General features: G+C 35.0%; 1 protein-coding gene across 5 annotated transcripts in view; it reads right to left on the bottom strand.

Annotated features, from left to right (window-relative positions):
- The window catches only part of FSTL5 (follistatin like 5), a 293,863-nt gene that overhangs the window by 97,193 nt on the left and 172,832 nt on the right, over nt 1-23,838 (bottom strand). For all 5 annotated transcript variants that reach the window (XM_030492605.1, XM_030492607.1, XM_030492606.1 and 2 more), the window contains one exon: nt 22,950-23,070. In XM_030492605.1, the coding sequence (XP_030348465.1) occupies nt 22,950-23,070 (121 nt within the window). The remainder of the gene's footprint in view (nt 1-22,949; nt 23,071-23,838) is intronic.

Below are 23,838 nucleotides of genomic sequence, written 5' to 3'. Positions count from 1 at the left end.
ACCCATTACCCCTTGTCCTACCACTACAGTCCCTAAGGAAGAGGGAAGTCCCTCCCCAGCATCCTTGTAGACCCCCTTCAGATACTGGAAGGCTGCTATGAGGTCACAAAATCATGGCTCTCATGGAAGCTGGAAAAGGTACTGAAGGCTTATTGTTTCTTCTAAGACTGAAAACCCATCAAAATAAGCAAGTGTGAGGCCAGGTTCAAAATGAAGGACAGTAGTTTTCATGCTTACAGTGATAGATCTGAAAAAAAATATTTGTTAAAGGATACTGTGGATCCCAGAAGCTTACATGTGCAGGATGAGATCTCACAAACACATGTAAATGTATAATGATATTATTCTTACACTTCTTTGAAAGTATTGGACCTGGGACCAGTACAGCCATTTTGGTAGTCTTATGGCATCCTTCTTTATTTTACATGGAGTTCACCCAGCAAATGTGATTTCTAAGTTTTCTTTACAGTGTTTACATGCTCCAGCTTTAAGTGAAACAAAATTTAAGGTACTTTCACAGTTTTAACGAGAAAAAAACCCAAACCAAACCAAACCAAAATCAAACAATGTAACTGTGAAGCAGCTGAGCTAATAAACAGTATGTACTACTTCCTGAAAATCATTTTACTCAGTAGGTGAATTGACCCTTATGATATTTTTCACTGCTTTGAATAGGATTATCTCTGAATGCCAAAGAATCTTTTCTACATTGCTTACATATTACAAATGTTCATTTCAGCCATTTTTTTTTTCAATGTGAATGATGGCAATCATGGAAATCATTGATAATCACTTTTTGTTAATTTCTAATTCACAAACTGATAAAATCAAAACAAAACTTCAAAGCTCATTACATGTGTTTTAAATTTCATTCTTACTTAATGAAATTATTTTCACTTGCTATGTACATTGAATCAAACTCCTCCTCAAGATGTTGTGTTTCTCACAAATCTGCACAGCCTAAAGCACTCAATAGGACTCAAGTTTTAAATGAGTACAACATGGACTATAATGATTGACTTAAGCCTTTTTAAAAATCAATAAAACATATACTTTCATTTGCTCTGCAGGGCACTGGCATAATCTTAAAAAAGTTCAGAAGCACTGTTCATGGAAATATGAGGAATTATTGACTCTTTATGACTCCCCTGGTCATCGTTTACAGAAACACAAAATGTTTCTATGCAGCTGTGGGCTGCACCTCATTTAATACACTGCACAAGATCAAGAATTGCCAAAAGTGCAGTATTAGCAGCATTGACTGACAACCCAAATATATTCATTAGGTTTCTCATGTGACCACCCTATCAAGGTTACTTTGTATCAACACCTGAAACATCAGAGAGTTGGATAATTCTTTTTGGACAAGAAATACATAAAATAATAAACTTGTAAAGATACACCATTCAAATCCAGCTAAAGCCACTCTGGAAAAATATGGAGAAATATCTGTATGTATTTGGTTTTGCCTAATATTCTTGTATCGGTACTACAGGAATACTAGGTAAACCTGAGCATGTTTTGAAAAGTATCACTACTACTTATGGTAAGGATATTTACAACAGTGCAGATAAAGGGTTCACCCAACAGACTAGCTTGTTAGGAGAAACCTTTGAAGTTGCAGAGGCCATTCAATTCTTATGAGAACTTTTTCAGCCTAGAGGAAAACAGGCTAAGAAAGTCAACTCACTATCTATATGGCTTCGAAGTCTTCCATTGCAGGGGAGACCAGTAATCTACTCCCATAAAACTTACAGCTTGTTTCTCATATACTATTTATTAGGGATAAACAAAACAACCCAAACTTTGCATATCCTGACTGGCAGATTAGTTCTTTCTCCTTATGAAGAACGAAATTCCAAGCTTCATGAATTTACATCTCTTGAAGAGACAGTGAAAAAATGGTAAATAATAAACCTCTCTCATTTCTGTTTCTACTATCACCCCACCAGACTGAAACTGTCTGCCCAACCTTCACATAATCTCTATGTTCTGTAACTGATTTTATGCATCATTCAATAAATCCTAAGGGAAATTTCAAAGTTATCGTGATGGGTTAAAATTTGATTTTATGCATGTTACCAGAATTGCTGATCTGACAGTAGTCAGATACGGTAACGTAGGTTTATGTGTGTATAAATAAACTTGCAACTTTTATAGGCTCAATATTCAAAGATATACAACAATATATTTCTAGCCAATAAAGTTGCAGAGAAACTCAACTTTAAAGTATGTTTAGAAAAGAATCTCAGAGTAAATGAAAAACTAATTTCCCAATAACTTATTGCCATTTTTAGATTTCAATCCCATTTTAAAGGCTATACTTCATACAGGTAAGATATAATTAAAACAGCTGTACACTAAAAATATTTTGAAAAATAACAGAAACCACAGCACACCAGAAAATATGATAAACCCTCTCACCTAGAATGCTACATCACTGTTCAAGAAAATATGCCAAATGACCTACTCCAATCATACCTGTCTTCATATGTCATGATATGACACGCACAGCTAAGACATTTTATCTGTTCAATCGTTTGTATGGACACACTTATTCACTGTGCATCCATAGCACTGCAACAGTTTCCGGAGACATTTTCTTAAACATAGTTATTCTTAAAGCAGTAGTTACCCTTTAAAAATCCATGAAAAATATCTTTTTATTATTATTATTTTAAGATCGGAGAAGAGCATCTGCTGAGTGGCCTGTACAAAGATAAAGCAATATTAGCATATGTACTTCGAATTAGATACATTAGAATTAAAAAAAAAACAACCCAAACCAAAACCTCATGGACTTAAAACTAATTTTCCCATTTAGTGTGCAACATTTAACACTTTACACTCTTATCCATCGTAAATTCAGCAGAGAATAAGTGGGTTTGTTCAGAATATGGAAAATAAGATGACACTCCACAACAACACTCAAAGTGTCAGTAAACAAATACTGCTGTGCTTGAGTTTTATATGGTTTCTTTTATAAAAGAAAAATACTTCTTATGCTAGTATATTGTTAATAACAACTGTTGCAGGATTAGACTGAAATGTCTAGGTTTTTAAAAACAATAATATCATGAAATAAGATTACCAAGTATAATGCAACATTGATGGGATGTTAAGTATGAGTCTCAAAACTTTTTGTGGAATCTCACTGTTTAATTTTCTGAAGTTAGTATTTTTAGATGCACATAACTGAACTTCAACAGTGGTGAGAAAGATGGGGGGGGAGGCATACAAGAAAGATAGTAACAGAAAACTTCAGGAGGTTACCTACATTGAGATTTTCTGTGTCACTATTATGTACATTGATTTTTAGCTGTGCTTACATATTCAAGAAGGGAGAAAAATAAATACAATATGATCTATCTTATTTCTTCTGGGGAGGAGCATTGTTCATCTTTGCCAAATGTAATGCAACATTCCCAAAACATCTCTCTAGTTTTCCTTATAACATCACACTAACATCAGCTTCCTTATGCACATTGCCAAATCTCAAATCAAACAGCCTCAATTTGATGCCTCTATGCATCTCGTCAACTTCTATGCATTTCACCAACTCCTTCATGACATGTTTCTGTGCGCTGGATATTATCTACACCAGGAATATAGATTTTGGAACATATTTTAAATGGATTTGCACAGATATCAATGTATTCAAATTATGACTATATTTCATTAGCAGGGCATAAAATGTTCAAGTGAAAGTCTTTATTTTGCTTGTTTTCTTACTTACATTTCTTCAGTTGAATATCAGTATGGTTTTGCTTGTTTCCAAAACAGAATTATCAATAACATTACATTTATTTGAGTTTTGGGTTAATTATAAATTTAGTTGCTTACTTTTAAGTTTTGGAATTACATAGGCAGAAACACATAGTATGAAGTGATTATTCTGCTGAAGAGAACACTGAATGTTCCTCTGCTTCACCAGAAGCTGTAACAGGCAGCAGCAAAAACTTCCTAGAGCCAGATCAAGCTACAAAACTCCCACAAGACGTCTTTACTTGCAGCTGTGAGCAGCCTAAGCAATGCTTCTGAATAGCCCAACTAAAGCAAAATTTATCAAAGTAGATTAAACTCTTACAACCAGTATAGCTCCCCCTGGGGAAGTGCATTGAAAAATACCTAAAATTTGATGCAGTCTGTTCCACTCAGAAGACAAAAGGATTATTTTTCAATAACACCTTCAAAAAACATCTCTGGTCAAGAAAAATAAAAAAGAATATATGAAAAACAACCTCAGTGTTTATCTGCAAATCAATAATCACTCCAAAAAATATCCATTCAAATTGTACATATACACAACCTTACACAAGTATATTATATTTAAAAGCAGTATTTTGGCAGCTTTTCTGGTATACTTCCATTTAAAAACTGTTATTAAACCTTTGCTTTTTCTTCATTCCCAGCTACAGAAGCTCAGATGCATTTAGAATAGGCTCCATTTTTATCTTTCCCTCTTCTCACTGTCTTTCTTTACCTCTTTTCTTAATTATCATCTCCTTTTATTTCTTCCCAGCCCTTCCTCCCTTTGTATTCTCTACCTCTCTACTTGCACCCATCGATCCCATTAGTTCTACTTGTCCTTTCTTAAATAGATCCAGATATACTATTTATGCAATAGCTCGAGATATTGAAGTGAGCATCACTGGTTTATTTTAGATCTGGAATTCATTTATTTGGATTTATCACTGGATGGGGTGAGGGGAGTTGATGGTTACATCTTCCTTGTGGCTTAGAGACACAAGTTAGTGTGCTCACAAGTCAGAGTTTGTAGGAATGTACCCATGCCACTTCCTGCCTGAATTCTGGGCAAAATGTACCTGTTCCCACATGCACATCTTCTCATGTATGTGAAGAAAGGAGATGTGATATTTCAGTAAGTATGCAAGTCTGCACAACAGGGAGGTCATGACAGTGCACACTTTATATCCAGTATCTTCTCTCATATACTTCATTCAGATTTAGATCTTATTCTGAACAACAGTACACCCTGTAGAAGATGCTACTGAAATATAATTAGCTGTCAGAATAGCAGGAGTATACATAATTAAATACAGAAACTGGATTGTTTTCTATTGTTACTAATCTTTTAACTTGTTCCAAGATGAGAAAAAGATTGTTTTCAAAACAATGATGACTGATACATTAGCAATCAGTACTAATAACTACTTAATTTTTTTTATTTGGGTATCAAATACATTTTAAAAAAGCATGATTATGTCTCTCCATGTGCATCCTGTAGAGGTCATCCACCAGAACTCCACTAGGGACCCTGACGCTGGGTCCTCATGGCTTTTAAGGCTTCTAGAAACTGAAGAATCTAGAAACTGCTCTTTAAATAACTCTTTTTCTGATCTTTCTGTATAGCTTTTTTTGCCAAGACCTGGAACGGCATTCAGATGCCTGCAATGTCAAGTCCTGACATCTCTGGAACACTTCCATAGCTTAAATATAAGCTTTTCCAACATCCCATCCAAGACTGTGCAGTTTTACACTTTATCTCCTCAGTCATGTATAGAACAAGCCAATGCATATTGCAGATATAGATTTGAAATTTAAAACCAAGTATTCAAAAATTTTTAGAAACGTAAACTTAGCCTCACTTCCCCCTATTCCAGATCACACTTTTCTTGCGAATTCAAAACTCAGCACTGTACCAGCTACTAAGAAAAAAGATAACTCTATCCCTGCTGAAACCAGATCACCACTCTGAAAACATCAAAAAAAATCCACTTAGTCAGAAGTATCCTGTAACTGATAACAACCAATGGCAAATGCTCAGGGAAGAAAATATTGGGCAAGCATATACTGGTAATTTCCCTGAATTCTGTCTTAGCACCCATCAACACAGTACTGCCTAAGCAAAAGGCAGTTGATGGTAGTGACACTAAAATAATGAGTCAAAAGAGTAAATTATCTGACAAGAACAAGAGCATTAGTTGGCCTGAAGAGCATTAGCTGTTAGCTGAACAACTCAACTATCCCGCTGTCTTAACCTGAGGAATTCTTTAACTTGGAATGGAAGAGGTAGTTTTCCACGTGGAAGAAAAAAGTGAAGTCCTATCATTATGATTGTATAATATGATGTTAAATAATATGATGTTAAAAGAGATGGGAAAAAGCAAACAACAACAACAACAACAAAATCAATTAAAAAAAAAAACAACCAAACAAAAAAATCCCACAAAAGCCCCCCATGAAACCCACATGATTACTTTTTTCTTAAAGAAGAAAGAAGAAAAAAAAAAAGCTTGAAGTGTCAAATGTCTAGGATCTTATAACAATTATGACCCTTCAATTAAAATCAAGCACTGCTTCTAAGTTATTCATACCTAAGGAACTTATTTTGAATACCATGGTTTAAATCCACAAAATTGAGACCTTCAAAGATTAAAGAGATCAAACCAATGCTGTCAGAAGCAAATAACTGTAGTTACTGTGATAACCACTAATTTATTCCAATGACATAAGCACAAAGTCAGAGGATGAAGTTTAGGGACATGTCTGTCTACAAAAACATATACAAACAGAAAAACCACTCATGAACAACTTCACTATAAAATATAAATGAAATAAAGAGAAAGGATTGTCTAGGCTGAATTAGGACCAGGCTTATTTATAAACCTCTCTGGAGTCGTAAACATAAACTTTAGACAATTTCATTAGAATTTGTTTTAGTGGAAACACAGAAAGTTTTTCACAAGATCTTCCGCATCAACCATGGTGATTCACTCACCCCACAATATATTGCTTATTATGGATTGCAAGTTCAATCTAGAATCAGTCCAAGTATCGATTTCTTTTCTTTCCTAAAGCCAAGTGCACTCACTTTCCTGGGCTGCTTACACCAAAATACAACTTTGCTTCACCTGCTACCCAACTCCCACCTTAAATTTAAATGTCTGCTATCTGCTAAGAAATTCACCCTAGCTTGTGTATGTCCTTGAAGTTCTCTTTCTTCCAACTTCACAGGAGGTCACCATTTGCACCAGTTTTCTCAGCCCCCACCTTTCTGGGAGGGGAGATCTTTCCCTCGTTTCCCTGTCACTCACCTGGCAGACAAGAGAACATATATTCTCCAGGAACTACATCAGCAGTGGAATTTTGATTAAAATTGTGCCCCAAATTGAGTCACTTTAAAATCAGTTTGTCTGTATGTCTTACTTTTGATCTAATTCCAGGATGGATAAGCAAAACAAGAAAAGAGAAGGAGCGAAGACCAGACGTTATAGACAGCTTTGCCTAACAGACAATATTCAATTTCTACCTTGGCTACTTTCAACAGCTTTTGATTTGCAGAACCCTGCAGATTTCCAGGCTTTGTGAAAGCTGCCGATTAGTAAGTGTAAATTACTGATGACAGATTTTATTTTCTTAATTTTCACAAACCTCTCAGTCATAACTTTGTCCTTATATTCTATATGAATAGGACGTAATTGAAATTCATGTGGTAAATATAGTTCTAGCTAAATGAACTCCTTTCAATGAAAACGCACTGTTGGGCCCCAGATAGGGAGGTGCGAACAACATGAGTGGCCTATACGTAACTTACTGCACCTTCAGGCTCAAAGGGCAGTGGTCAGCATTTGATACATTAAGGGTCGGCTTGTTGCAAGTGGTTTCAGTACTAGACTGACATTGTTTAACATCTTCATGGTGACTTGGATGATAAGACAAAATGCACCCACAGAAGTTTTGCAGTTGGCATCACATTCACAGAATCAGGAAGTGTATTTCTGGAATACTGCCCTTCAGAGGGAATTTTATGAGCAGGCTGAGAAACTGTGAAATTCTACCGAGACAAATTAGAAGTCTTGCACTTGGGACAGCATAAGTCCATGTAACAATACAGGGATTCAGCTGACTAGAAATCAGCTTTGCAGACAAGGATCCAGGTAGACCACATGTTGAAAATTATTAACAGAGTTTGGTCAAATGCCTACCAAAATTCCCCTCTGACGTTCTACAATTCAGTGACCTCAGCTGTGAAGGAGTCTGTGACAAATTTAATTACCAATGGCAGTGGTGGGGGTTGCAGAAGGCAAAGGTGATCCGGTTCATGTAGTCTAGCTGGATTTCTAAAAAGTTCTTAACAGTATCCCTCAAGACTTCACTAAGATTTCCTAAGCGAGAGCAAAATAAACTGTCCAAAGTGTTTAAGAGGCCTAGGTTTGCAACATGATATTGTTCTTTATCTGGATACCATTTTATTTGTTCAAAGTACAGCTTCAGTTAACTTCAGCTTCACCTAAGAGTACTCAGAACCTCTGCAAATACATCTTTGTCTCACAATTCATATCCTGAATGTGAGGAATCTGCAATCATGTACCATTAAACAATTCAGCTAAATTAAATGAACTATTTATTAGTCTGATGCATTAGGGTAGTTAGGAGCTTTGATGCAAATGCAAGGGCAATTTTGCCACTTAAAATCACGTGTTTGTTTACCATTAGCTTTCTCTTTTTGCTTATTGTAGTTACTGCCTTGTTCACTAAACACCTTTCAGCTTCAATAATATAAGAGGGAGGCCTTAAGAAACAAAAGCTAGTTTTACACTATACGTCTGATTCATTCTCCATTCTTTTTATCAAGTAACCCAGGAATACCAAGGCATATGTGCAAACATATAATTAAAATTTGCTTCATAATGTAGTAACAAAAAGTCAAATAAAGTTGATACAATCTTCTTTCATTATCTTAATTAAAAGACTAATTATAAATTATATTAAAAGGCTGATGGTAATAAAAATCCTACCATCTAGAACTTCTGAAAGCCCAGCTTGCATGCATTTCGATTTTTAGAGAGTACAAAAGCCTAAATTGATCTAAGAAACTGTAGACCCGAGAGCTGCCATAGTGTCTCATCTTTCTACAGGCATCATTCACTATTCCTTCAGTGGACTGCACAATTATTTGGTGGCAAACAACAGAAAAGACCAAGGATGATGGCTTTCAGTTTTAGGTTCTGAGGGAGTGTTTCTTAATTGTAGACACTTTGGCATCTTTTTGCTTAGCAAATTTCTTCCTCCCTCACTGTTTTAAACTGCATTCTTGTGTGCTTTGTCTCTTCAGCCACTATTGCCACCACTGCTATTGGTCATCTAATTTCCAGTTACTATAAATGAAATAAACTGAAATTAATGGCAATCTCACCTGAATAACACAAGATCTCCAAAAAGCTAGTAGTCAGACTATCATAATGGGTTTACTGTAAATTACAAAGCTACCCAAAATGTCTTGCTTAGTTGGAAGGAGAAGCATGTCTGCTGAAGATTGCTACATTAGATCATGCAAATTACATGTTGTACTGTCCAAAACTATACTTTTATCTAAAATAGTTAGTTTAAAGCTAACTCAGTTTATTTTAATCAACCTTGTAGCCTGCAGCATGAATATTCAGTGTTTCAACTGATACGTTGTCCAACATGCAATGAATTTTTGCAGCTCCTTATTTCATGGGATCTATTAAATCATTGGAAAATAGAGGAAATAGTGCCTCAACTGTTATCAAACATCTTCTTTCCAGTAGCCTTCAAAAACTTTGTTCGAAGACACAAATTCCATCATTGTATGAGTTTGGTATATTCCAAAGTATCTTAAGGTAAATTTGATCAGAGAATGCTTCCTTATTCACTTTTTCAGATTAACAACTGAACAGTTAAAATGCACATCAAACATCTATAAACCTAGACCACCTGTTTGTAATGCACTCGTGATGAAGAACAAATTAAAATCATGACACTGTATTATTCAAAAATAGGCACAGAACCAAATTTTGCAATGAGCTATGCTTGTAGTACACACTGAAAACTATGTATCTCAAAATAAATTAATAAAAACAGCATTTGGGTAAGAATAGCCAGTAATGTGCATAAGCAATAATACATAATTAAAAAGGCATACCAGTCCATTACTCCTTAAAATGTTTTCTGTTTTCCTCTTCAAAACAAATTTCACAGGAAATGAAGTTAGGTGTTAAATATAGCTTTCCTATCCAGATAACATGGAAGTGCTAATTCACTAAAGTAATAGTGATAATTGGTTTTGACCTTATTTATTGTAGAACATGTTCTTGAATTTGTCTAAACAAAGAAAGGAATTTATGCAAAAATCAATTTCTGTATGTTTGTGGTGTTTGCACATTACTAGTTCAAGAAAAAACATTTTACTTAAATGCTAAGAGTTAGCATAAATATTTTTTAGTAATTTTACTAGTATAGATCCAAATTTAATGCTTCTTCGGTTTATTGCAAAAACAGATGCTGAACATCAATACTGCATACTTGCAGTTACCTCAAATGAAACATTTAAAATGCAGTGGTTCAATCTATGAAGTATTTCTGGAACTAATCAATAATGAAATGGGAATTTTAAGAGGAGAGTTGACAGCCCTGGTAACTCACAGTTTTATGCATGAAGATTTCAGTCTATAAATATAATAATTTGCCAATTTTATTTACTGTGCAGCTTCATTTCACTTTCAAATTTCAAAGCTTCTTTCCCAGAATCGTAATAGAATTTCTAAACATTTAAGATCTCTGGACTTAACCCTGAGTTTTATAATAACCCAGCTTTGTAAAAACTGTCTCTTCATCCAGTTCTGTCAGGAAAATGACACGATAATATTCTAAAATAGTAATTCAGGATTAAATTACTTGAACTGCAAATGTAGTTAGCAAGCCTGAAGCCTAGCAGAACTACTATATTTCCACACAAAAAGGAGGGCCACATGACTGTTATTCAATAATTCACTGCAATCTGAAGACTAGAGTTATGAAGCAGCTCCTCATAGAAATCTTTAACATAGAAATAAGCACAAATGGGAGCAGTTTCAGGATGAAGGGGATTCTGAAAAATCGATCAACTGGCTGATGTGCCTATTTACATTTAGAGGGGAAAAGAAAGAAACTAGAACTCAAGATAGGCTCTGATACATGACTTCTAACCTTTGATGTTCACTGAATAGAGTTTTACTCCTCTTAAGAGTAGATGTCTGTGCAAAGGACTGTGACTTTGTGTTGAGCATCATGGCACACTCTGAAAACAAGGACTCCTCAGTGTATACCTTTCTTGGCTTTGCATACCTGGTATACTTCCCCAAGATCAAAGCAGACCATGGGCTATGCATCTAAGAAAATCAGCACAAAGGTTAAAGAACACACTAAGAACAGACTGGATTAAGCTACTGTTCTTAGCACTTTGGTCTTGCATACTACAGTCCTACTCACAGTATCTTCTGATCTATTCTGTCACAAACAATGTGCATCAGATCTTGTCATGAGTTGGGAAACTATCTTCTTTCACTTCTTCATTGAAGGAGTCTGTTTGCAGGTCTCTTATGAACAAAACCACCAGTGCAGTTCCACCTGCATCTCCACTGGAACTCATGTTGTTCAACATTACCCAGGAGAAGGGGTAAGAAAAAGAAGTGATAAAATTTTCTGAGTTAGAATTTTTAAAGAACAACTAATTAGGCAGTTTAGGTAGCAAATGTAAAAGCTGATTTGCTTAAAGACCTTACTTACGATACTGGCTTCCCAAATTCAATATATTTAATTCAGTATTGAAAGTACTGCATGAAGGTAAAAAAAGAAGTGCCCGACCTTGTTCACACAGTGATGGGCTCTGAATTAGTTATTATTGCTTTGGTATGAAACCTTGAAGGTATAATTCGCAGTTCTATCAAAACATCTACTCAGTCCTGACAATATGACAATAACAGAAATTATTAGGCAAAGACTGGTACCCAAACAGAAAAGCATTACTATGCTACTATAAATATATATTGCACGAGCAACTTGACTGTTTGCTTTTTGCCCCTCTCTCTGTAAAAAACCTTGCAGTGGAACTTGAAAAATAACAGAGAAACACAACAAGAATGATCAAAGATGTTGGAGGCTTTCTATACAAGCAGTTACTAAATGAACGGAATACAAGCAGCTATTTTTCAGAATGGAAAAAAGATGACTACAAAGATATGTCAGGAACTTAGAAAAACAAAAAAGTGTCTTTGAGACTAAGAATATAGAGCAAACATTCATGGTTTCTTATCATACAAGAACTAAACAAACTAAACAGAAGGTGTGCACAATGAAAAAAAAACCCAAACTTATTCTATCCAGAAGTCATTAAATGAAGCACAATGTTGTAGATGCTAATTTCACATGGGTCCAAAAAGCTATCAAATTTATGAGTGAGGCATCCACAAAGAGCTATTAAAGACAAGCAATCTCTGAGACAAAATTCACTAGAGAAGAGAAAATATATTGGAGGAATCTTACATGCTTTTTCTTCTTTTACAATCTTCCCTAAGCAATCTCAGAGCAAAGATACTGGACTAGATGTATCTTTGTTCTACCCTAGAGGAGTTGTTAGTATGTATATGTTGTTACTCAAAGTAGACATTAACTCAGCACTTCATAAGCACAAACAAAACATTAATCTTTGTTTAGCGTCAACTATTTCTTAAATAGAGTGTTCAGCAAGTTTTAAAACACTATAACTATTCTCTCAAACAAATACATCTCTCCCATATGTCTAGGTTGGGAAGAATTATAATCATAACGCAAAGCAAGTTTTTTAAAGAATGACATATTCTCCAATTATTTATTCATGGCAGAGTGGCAACCAGATGAATTGTTTGGATCCCTACCATTTTAGGTAATCAGGTTTCCCAATTCTTGCACTAAATAACTACATCAAGAAAGCTTATGTGGTTTTCCTCTCCTCTAGGTTTTCGCTGTTCTGCATCCTTTTTTAAACATGTTTTGACACAATACTGCACTACATATAGCGTAGCTTCCTAGCATCTCTATGGCACCTTCTTTTTACTATGGCCAAAATTGCATTTCCATATAAATCACTTGCTAACCTACTTAACATAAGATTTGATTCTCTGAGAGCATGATCTGTTTAGAAAACTGGCATAAGAATCTATTGACAATTTAATTCTGTATACAACACAACCACAGGGGTATTTTTTTAGTCTGTTTCTGTATTTCTTTTGGTAGAAAATGTTCAGTCTTATTGAGGCAGCTAGAGGGGGAAGAATGGAGTTTTGTGTGAGTCTTTAAAATCCAGAAGCATATAAAATACATTTGGATAACTGTACACATGGTTTTAGGTTGTATATAAAGCATGTAACAGTCATGCAACTAAATAAGGGCTCCAGTGACCAGTGGAAGTGGAGTTAGCATGATATACAATTTCATCAAATGGATGCAACTCTCACATACATCAATGTTCCTATCAAAGTCAGCTTGCATGTATCTCTCTAATGAATATATAACTAATTATTATATGCAATTATGAGATGTTTGGTTTTGAGCAGTGAGAAAGCCAGAAGTGATGACGAGCAAGACATACCAGAGTTTAGAATACCATTATCTGAGACCATGAAAATAGCTTTGACAGACTGGCATATTTCATATTTTTTCCTCCCTAACCATACAGTTGTCAATTTATATAGAGTTGTAGCAGCTTAAATTCTGGGGTGCCACACTCTTAACTCTATACACATCCAAATATTTTTAGCAGTGACAGCATATGAGAAACTTCTTACACTTCAGAGATCAGTGGTATATTAACCAGGCAAATGCTTGATGACAAGAGATCAAGACTTACTGAAATAAGATTTATTAAAAAAAGACCTTTTCATGCATATCTTCAAACATAATACTTCTGTCACTACAGGATTAAATCAATCCTACTTGCCAAAACTTAAAATAACAACATGTAAATTACATTTTCCTTCATTCAATATATGACTTCAGAAAATGATGCTATTGGCTAGTCAGAAGTAACAGTTGTCATGACGGAATCCTTTTATCTAACCATATTGTTCATGCACTAAAAAGACTGGCAATATCTGTACTAGCAACTGTTACAAACAAGACTAATAAGATTATTAGATGTGTTCAAGAACAATATTCTGCCTCTTAAAAACACCTTCATATATTTTTTTGGAATCCTGCAATTGTCCTACCCTCTCCAAAATTTGTAGCTTTACTGAAAAATTACCTAAAGAGATTATTTTGATTTAGAAGCAGGCCTCTCCTCCCTGTAGTTCAAACTAGTTCAGGAAACACAAGTTAGTAGGACAGATACACATTTCTGCTTTCCAAAAGGGCACCTCACAAGGCCCCTTACAAATCACTGCCTTTTTAATTTTTTTCCCTTACCACATTTTATGAGCAAACTACAAAAAAGATGTCAAATAAAAGGCAAAAAAGCTCAAAAATCCCATGGCTGCTCTGAATTTTGCCTTTTTATTCCAAGGCACCCTTCAGCATATGAGTCAGGAGCATATGAGCACAACTTTTGCATTTAATTAATCCTTGTTGACTTGAGAATAAGGAAGGAAAGACAAAACCAAGGCCTGCCAACATTAACTAAGAGGAAACTAAACAGCAAATATTTTAAGTTAAAAACTAACTAAATAAAACTAAGGCAGAATATATGATAAGTAGATCACAGATGGGAGAATGACCCACCTATCTGAAAACAGTGAAGGCATCTTACTACCTATGAAGATCACAGCAATTACTACAGGCTTATTGCTAAATGGCATCTATGGATGTGCTAGGATATTTGTAAACTTCAAAGACATACCAGACACCAAAACACATTATGGAAGCAAAATATTAAACTTGAAAAAAAATACCAAACTCAAAAGTTATGGAGGAATACTACAGCAACACTGGAAATTATGTTATTACGTTTTGGAAATTAAGTTAGTAATGAAATTTCCTGGAATAAGAACACTTTGCCAGAATGTAATTCACTATGAACAATGGAGTGAACAAAAAGGGTTTCTTCTCCAATATATTTCTTTGAATGTACACATTTTTGAGCCAATTTTTCTTTATTGTATGTAATGGATACGTGAGGGTATTCAATCCAAAAACTTTCCCAATATCCTGTAATACAGTTTTCTATAACACTAAGGCCTACAGAGAAGCTCACAAGCTTTGCAAGATTAGAATTCTTTTCTCATCCTTTTGACCCCACTTACAGCATTTTCAAAGTACCTTCATATAATCTAGGTGGAAAACTGTGCCTCCAGATTCTCTTTTTATAGTGTAAATGTCAGATATGCTTAAGAAAACCAGGTATCTCAGTAATTAATAACCATCTTTACAAACTTCTTCTTACTGTAATAATTTTTCTATTTTTATTTATCTAGATTCAAGAACAAAACCAAAGCAAGCAAGTAAGAGTAGATGAGTTACCAAAAAGTCCAAACAAAAAACCTGACAGCTTCTTTTGGGAAAGCCTGTTCCTCTGGACTCCACAGCAGCCTGAGGTATAAAGATGAAACAGCATGTTCTGAATTTTTAATAAAAAATTACTAGTAATTTAAAAACCAAGCAATTTTTAATATAAAATTACTTAGTAACATTAGTGCTTGGTATTCAAGAATCACCAGTAAACTCAACCCTTTATAAAGCATAAAATAACACAAAGCAGGTTACAACATCCTCCAGAGAAATAAATTGATTCTTGGATAGAAAAGGCATCTTATTCAGTTTTCATGTGAAATACTTAAATTATCTCAGTGATCAAAAAGCTCCCCTTTTGATGATGGGGTAATGAATTAGAACCACCTTTTCTTTCCTTTTTTTCTGTTGCTAAGTACCACTTACCCTGATCAAGGACTTTTCAGTCTCATACTCTTGCCAGTGAGGAGGGGCACAAGAAGCCGGGAGAGAGCAGGGACAGGACACTTGACCCAAACTAGCCAAAGGGGTATTCCATACCACAGCACATCATGCCCAGTATTTAAACTGTGAGGAGTTACCTGGAAGGGACCGATCACTGCTCAGGTCAGCCTGGGTATTGGTCAGCAGGTGGTGAGCAACTGTATTGCGCATCACTTTTTTTTTTCCCCCCTATTTGTTTGGGGTTTGCTTGTTTGTTTTATTCCTATTTCTCTCTTTATTTGCTATTATTCTTACTATATTTTACTTTATTTCAATTATTAAACTGTTTGTATCGCAACCCATGGGTTTTCTCTTTTTTTTTTTCCCCAATTCTCCTCCCCATCCCACTGCATGGTTTTTAGTTGCCAGCTGGAATTTAAGCATGACACTAATACACTCTGGGTTTTGTAAGAGAAAAAGGATTTCTCTATGCTGTTTCCTGAGGAAGTCAAATACTAAATATGATTTCAGTTCTTGTTAAGGGAAAGGTAACTTGCATTGAAATTTAATACAATGATTATATTGAAAATTACTTTAGAAATTATGCTTAAATGAATATTTATTGATGGCTAACAGTGTTTGTAGCCTGTTACTCTGGAAGTTGAAATTGGTAATCGATTTTAAGTATGAAATCCAGATAAAGAGATAATGCCATGGCTGCAAAGGAAACAAGTAATGCAGTGGTTACTGAGGCTTTCATACTAAATAATATTTTATGAGCCTATTAATATTCATTATAGTTCCAGAAGAGTAATTCTGCCTTGAAGTAGAGACACTTAATGTTCTTGCTTGTGGATTAGCTAGTGATTGTCTCCTTTAATGCACAGTCATAACTTCTTATGTTCTGATAGTATTTTCTCCCTCCTTCCCCTCATCTTTATGGAGAAATTGTGCTTCCTTTAAAATTGTTACTAAAGGAAACTGTGGTTATGAATTATTATTTTAAATTTGCCTTGAAGTGTTCTCTACACTATCTAGATAAAGGTGTTTGTGGATGTTGGAACATCAGTCATAGCCTAATCTTACAGGTGCACTGCTTTGCAAAGATAAAAATATTCTCAGAATTAGCAACATAACAAAATAGTTGCAACAAGATTGTAACTCATGCCACATGACCAATTTCGGAGAAACAGCTAATAGATAAATTACTGAGGGACTTCACTAACCATAACTACATATGAAAAATTGCTTGGTGTTTATTTTTTCCCCTCAACATTCTGTGTCATTCTCCATAGCATTGAAATAAGCTCACTGAAAGGCACGTAAGACTTCATTTTCAGACATTTTGAGCCAGCAACAAATATTACACAAGTCAATCTCTACCAATCCTCTTGTCTGAAATGATACTGTAAACTAAGGTGTTTGGTTCTAATCTTCATCCTCTGCAATCCCCTATTTCACAGTGTTCTCTAGCAACCTACAGTACTCCCAGGTGAATGCACTGATAGGATTAGAGGTCAGCAGAACTCAAGTTTCATAAACAAAACTAAACTTCCTCATTATTTCCTGATAGCCAAAGACCTTGTGAAATATTTGTTTCATCTTCTAATGTAAACCTAATGTGGCCTTAAATTTGTTACTTGATTCCCCCAAGACATGAAAAAAACCCAACCCTTTGGCACCTGGCATTAGCAAAAGGTCAAATTCTAAGTTTACAGAAGTGCAACTCGTTTATTTAGCATCACAATGTAATCATGTTTTATTAGTACTTCGTTTCTAGATATCTGGCCTTAGAAAATAACAGCTTATTCATACTTAAATTTGATTGGTTCATTCTGACACTTCTTATTCAGTTCTTAATTTACCAAGTCAGTGCAACCATTCTATGGCCTAGAAAAGATAGTAGCACGGTTAGAGTTTTCACCACAAGCATATACAATATCTGATCTCCCAGTACCTTGATAAAATCTTTCATTTTGTGTTTATCCAGAAAGAAACCAAAAAATAGGCAAAATTTTAAAAGAATAACAAACTTCAACTACATGATACTGTTTAAGTTTCATCAAATGTTTCGAATGTAAGCAATGAAGAAAAGTATGGCAAAATCAGTTATCACCAACACTGATTCAGATCCCAGGCAAAATCATGCAGTCATAGAATAGTTAGGGTTTGAAAGGACCTTAAGATCATCTACTTCCAACCTCCCTGCCATCAGCAGGGACACCTCACCCTAGACCATGTCACCCAAGGCTCTGTCCAACCTGGCCTTGAACACTGCCAGGGATGGAGCATTTACCACTGCTATGGACAACCTGTTCCAGTGCCTTCTACATTGTCAAACAACAACATTTAAGATTTTTTTTTTAAAGAGCCCATTTTACTCAGAAACTTTTCTTATTTAATGAAAAAAAAAAATATTTCTAACAAAACCCAGCAAAACACCACCAACAAAAAGACCCAAACCCCACAAAACCCCCCCACAGCATTACCGGTGAAGCACCTAATAAACACAATTAGCATCATTTGGAAACCACTTGGCATCAAAATTAATTACTCAGTGGCATGTGAGAAGTTTCAGGCACACTACTTCAATCCATAAAACAGTATTTAATAGTGTAAATATTTACTTGTTTGAAATTATCAGTTTAAAACCTACCCACCCAACAGAAGAGATTGCAGTCTTTTCCAGCTTAGAATCTCTAGATTGAAAATACATGTAGCACAGGTAGGAATTTGAAAGATAGATTAGGTTGAGCAGAAAAATATTACCACTATCTCACATAACTCCTACTCAGTATGATGCTAACTGGTATTTTCAGAGGTTATTGCTGAAATATAATACCCTCTGGAACAAGCTATTACACAGAAGTTGTTGCTGAAAAGGAATTAATGATAGCAGGAGACAGAATAATACCTCTTCCTCCCTCAGAAAATCTTTACTATTTGTTCACCTGTGTTACTATTGAAGACTAATCATAGTTCTAAAGCTCTGACTCAGACTGCACATTAAATACAATACTTGAGACCTCATACTGAAGTCTTTGTAAGTATAAACTCAATAAGCATTTTTTGAGTTAGGCTTTGTGGACTTGAGGATAACTTATAGAAGCTAATGGGAAGTCTCATCAATTTCAATGACTTGTATACATTTTATATTTAGATTTTTTTTTGTTGTTGTTGTTTTTGTTAAATTATGGTTTATTTTGCTTTGGAAATAAAGATAGACATTTAAAAAAAAAAAAAGGATTTTTGAACATGCCCCTGTAATAACTCCATTTGACAAATTAAAATAGAAGTAAAGCTATCAAAATGAAAGAAGTGATGTCTTAGAATAATTTTTGAGGACTGAGAGAATCTAGTAACTAAGCATATGCAATCATAATGAGCCCTGTGTTTACGGGGACTTCTTGCTGTTTGCCTTTCCACATGATTGACAATCATATTAGGCACTGGCCTCACATTTCCTCCTAAAAGCTGAGCCCAAAGACAATTTCTGTAATTTCAGTCCAGATCATCTTTTTGTAATAGCTGCTGTTACTGTAGCTTTATATATCACTTCATGCAAATACCTCAGCAATGAGTGCTTGCAGTCTGAATCTGGTATCTGGATATGAACAGCATTTCAAGACTGAAGGTACTTTTAAATATATATAGCAATAGTACATACAGTAACAATATACATGATCCTGAATAACAGCTGCACAACAGCTTAGATCCTTTTAACAGTGTTATGTGATACCTCAAAGCACAAGTAGTTTGTGAAGCTAATAGAAGTAGGGACTATAAAATTAGGTCGTATTTTGTTTTGGCTAGCTAACTCTTTCTGACATTTCTTGTAAACCTAGTGTTAATTTTTACACTGAAGTCCTGAGAGTGAGGGCCTTCCATGACCCTTTTTCTGAGCATAAAATAACATCATAGTTCCATACTAACAATAAAAAATTTTTCTGAAAGATAAGGGGTTTTTCTTCATTTTATGTAGGATTTCAATTACTACATAGAGCATTTAGTTCTATTATTTACAATAAACTTGTTATTTGTACTCATTATATTCCATCAATTCTATTCATGAATGTTTAAATCAGCCTCATTTTTTCTACTGGAATCACAAAGTGCCATCTGCATCTGCTGAGTGATCAAAATTATTAACTTGCTTGTGGTATGCCTTGAGGTTTTGCAACCCACCTGAAATAGCTGCTTTGAAATTTCATTTCAGATGGTATTTTAAAGAAGGAAAACAAATAAGATTTTTTTATTTTAGAAAAGAACACTAGAAGACTAACAAAAAGAGACAGCATTCACAGCAAACACAGAATTATCTTGATACCATAGGAGACATTACACAAAGAAAGAAAATCATTGAAAAATAAAGGAAGCACATTGGTTGACTTTTAGTTTAGAAGATAAAGCTTTAAAGAACCCGTATTGCCTCTTTCTAGCTTTTGTTTGGCTCCATCTTCTTAAGCTTTCAGCCACCCTTTTGGAAGAAGTTAAATATATTTTTCCCTGTCTAGGAAAAACATTTGCTGATAGAAAATCCTTTAGCTTGGGGCTGGCTGGGGAAGGGAAACAAAAAAGAAAAACAAAACACTAAGATGGAGCTGGATCACTTTTGAGATAGAATTTTACATGACATGGCAAAAGCAGCGCAGGACCAAATCAATGATTCCTTCAGTGCCCAGCTCCCAAAGCCTAGCTAACTCTAAACTTTCTGGGTTTTCTACTTATGTGAATAGTAATTATTTTTCAGTCTCCTCTCTGCATACACTATCGATCTCGTTAGACTGTTATGGCATCTAGTAGACAGATATTTAGCACTGGATGCTATAGCTCCAAAAAAAAAAATCCCCCCTGGTATGAGTGAAAACAGCCAACACACAGAAAAATGCATCTCTCTTCCTGGTATGTAAAACACTGCAGAAGTCAGTAAGCTTGTAACATTTTCTGAACCTGGACTTGGCACAAACCTCCGTGGTAGAGAGCACCCTCTCAAGCATGTTCTTTCTTTGTTACTGCCTCAGCATCTGACCTTCTGAAGGGAGAAAGGGATTTTTCATCCACTGCATAGAGTTATTCACATTTGGTTGTCCTGTTTATTATGAATGTTGTCAGATAAAATGAGACTGTCAAAAGTAATTCACAGAATTCAAGCAAGCATGTACACGCCTATATGTATATATATATATATTTATGTGCATGTTAATACCTTTAAAACAGGTAATGATTAAACTTTGCCCTTAAGGTGGGTTTTTTCCTACCACTAGAGGGAAAAATAGAATTGTTGTCATCTGTGGGGAACTCTTCATAAAGTACAACCTACAGTCATGCTTGATTCTGAATTTACAATCTTCAGATGACAGCCAAATTTCTGATTAAGTATGCCAATGAAAAAGTTCCTACCTGCAAATGCTAACAAAACAGTACTAAAAAATAATCCCACTGATATGCATTCATATTTAAATAAAATTTAATTGCCTAATCCTTTAAAAAGAAACCACTTTAAGGGAACGGGTTGTTCAACAGCATAGTAAAGATGGCTTTTACTCCTATCCAACTGTGTTCAAAATCTTATCCAAGTGTTTTTAAATACCATTTGAAATCACAGCTAGAAATGTGCATGCCAATTATATGCTTGACTATTACTATCCCCTTCTTAGGCTCAGGCCTAAATGTCATCAGCTCAGGCTGATGACACAAATATCCCTAATGCCTTCTCTCAGCCATTTTCCAGGCTTCTCATTTTTTCCAAAGGGTCTTCTGTGCAGCACGATCCTGTACTGAGTAGATGATGGTGATTAACAATTCAATTTAGAAAATAAGAGCTGTTTAACCTTCACCAAATTCTAATATGTCTTTAAAGTATATTTTGTTATCTAAACCACATTTTATAATTTAGCACCTTTAGGTACAAACTGGCTTCAAAAAGTACCCTTGGGGGATTGCTATACATAAAAAGTGTGGTGCTGTGACCCCTATTGCCCCTCCCCTACCTCTACCAGCTAGTCCTAGCATTTCTGTGCTCATGGGACCGTCTTAACAAACACGGCATTAGAAGTGCTTCTACACCCTTTCTTCCACTACCTCTCTTAAAATACTTTAAAAAAGCAACTCGTTAGAGTTACAGAAATAAAGAGAAAAAAGAAAACAGCAAACACACACCTCTACCCTTTGAATTTTGTGCAGCAGCTTTGATTAGGATCAATTTCTCCAGCATTGCAAACCCAAGTTTTCTCCACTGCCATTCAGAGTGAATAAATGTCAGTAACTCTTGTTCCGGCAGTCAGGCAGAAAAACTTTAATGAGGAGAGTTCAACAGTTCTCAAATCCACCACTCCACTTCTGTTAGGGATAGAGGCAAATCCACAGGGAGTAGCAGGTATTAAACTGAGACTGGGTTCTAAACGTAGATGAAAAAGGTTGAGATAAAAGAATGAAAAACCAGTGACAAACACACGGTCAAGCTCAATGAGCAGAGGACCATCTGAGGGGTCAAAAATTCTACAAGCATTTCTTATTTAAAATAATAGCTATGGCTTTTAAAGTTCTTTACATAACAAATAAGATCATAATATTTTAGAAGATGATTCCCTGCTGATTACTACTACATGTCTGAAACTGCCCAAGCTGGTGAAAAATCTTTTCCATATTGTACAATATGATAATTTCAGAATTACAATATAACATAAATATAACTTTGAAATGAAAAATTAAAATTATTAGATACCTAAAGAAAATTCTGGGGGAAAAATCACTTTTCATTCTGTTTGGAATAAATATTTTCAACATTCCTATTTCACTTGATATGTACTGTACAGATTTGTCCCTAGCCACCTTTGCCATTTACAACAAATACCTGGCAAAATTACACCACAAATCTGTATCTCTCTGTGAAGAGATAACAGAAGTGGTGCATTTGTTGATGGGTTTGTCAGAAATGATCTTACCAGCACTCATAAATATAATGTGTGGGGAAGTGTTCTAGATTTTTGGTTCTGCTGATTATGTCTAGACCGCACTACTTCCCACTTGTGCACAACACAGACTTATCAATGCCTGTCAGCATTAAGAAAGATTATCTATGAATTCTCCATTACCAAAAATCCCTCAGAAATCTGGATGCTAATGGATCTCACTGATTTCTAAGAAGTTCTCTTCTATATCGTGACAGTTAAATTGTGCTCATTGTTCAAGTACAGCACCAGGATGTATCAACATTTAAACATTTAAAAAATAACATTTTAGAAAAACAAACCAAGAGAAAGAAAAGAAAACTGAAAGAACAGGCTAATCTTTGTACTTACGAAAAGCTCTATAGAATTCTTCCAGAGCTAGGTGCTTGTCACTGTTATAATCATCATATTTCAGCAAATTGAACAGAGAGCAGTCAGACAAATCCTTGCCAAGCTCATCCCGTTTTATTACCTGACAAGAAAATTATAACCATGAAATTACATTTGCACTCTTAAGACTTCTCTGGTATAATTAATTGTTTCTAATAATCATTTAATAGATCATTTTAAGGTTGCTCTGGGGCAATGAACTGCAACTGTGTAAAGGGATTTCCAGTTACTTTGTAATTATTTATTGCAGTTTTAAAAGTTAATACCTTCAGGACAGACTTCCTGAGATTACACAAAAGTTTTTTGTATATATAGAGAATATATATAATGGGGATAGACACAAGCACTATAAAGACACTGTGAACACTGAAGCTGATTTTACTTTACATGTATAGGAATGGTGATTAAGAAACATTTGAATATACTTGAGATAATAATTTCCCAAGTACACATGACACCATGTCTTTTTCCTCTCAGTCTAACTCCTAACCACAAAAAACAAATTCAGACATTTTCAAAAAAAACTAAAATAAATTATTACCCTACTAATTGTATCAACTTTTTCCAAGCTTTTGACAAGCCTATTGTGTTCCCAAAGACCTGTTATGTAAGTAGCCTACCTAAAAGACTCCTGTTTCTCAATGGGGGTGCGTACACTTTGTAAATAGATCATAATTAATAGCTGTTAGATTTTTTAACTCAAATTAACTTCTCCCAGAGAAGTGTTCTTTAATTTGTAGGCCATTTTGGTGTAAAGTCTGTATATGTCATAGACATCTCCCTCGATTTCATCCGAAGAATTTTGAAGGTGCTGGTAACCACAAATATTCACAATTCTTATTTTACATGC

The sequence above is a fragment of the Strigops habroptila genome, chromosome 7 (assembly GCF_004027225.2).
Source record: "Strigops habroptila isolate Jane chromosome 7, bStrHab1.2.pri, whole genome shotgun sequence".
NCBI classification, from domain to species: domain Eukaryota; kingdom Metazoa; phylum Chordata; class Aves; order Psittaciformes; family Psittacidae; genus Strigops; species Strigops habroptila.
Note: the sequence above shows the minus strand (reverse complement) of the source record. Positions and strands in the feature narration are given on the sequence as shown.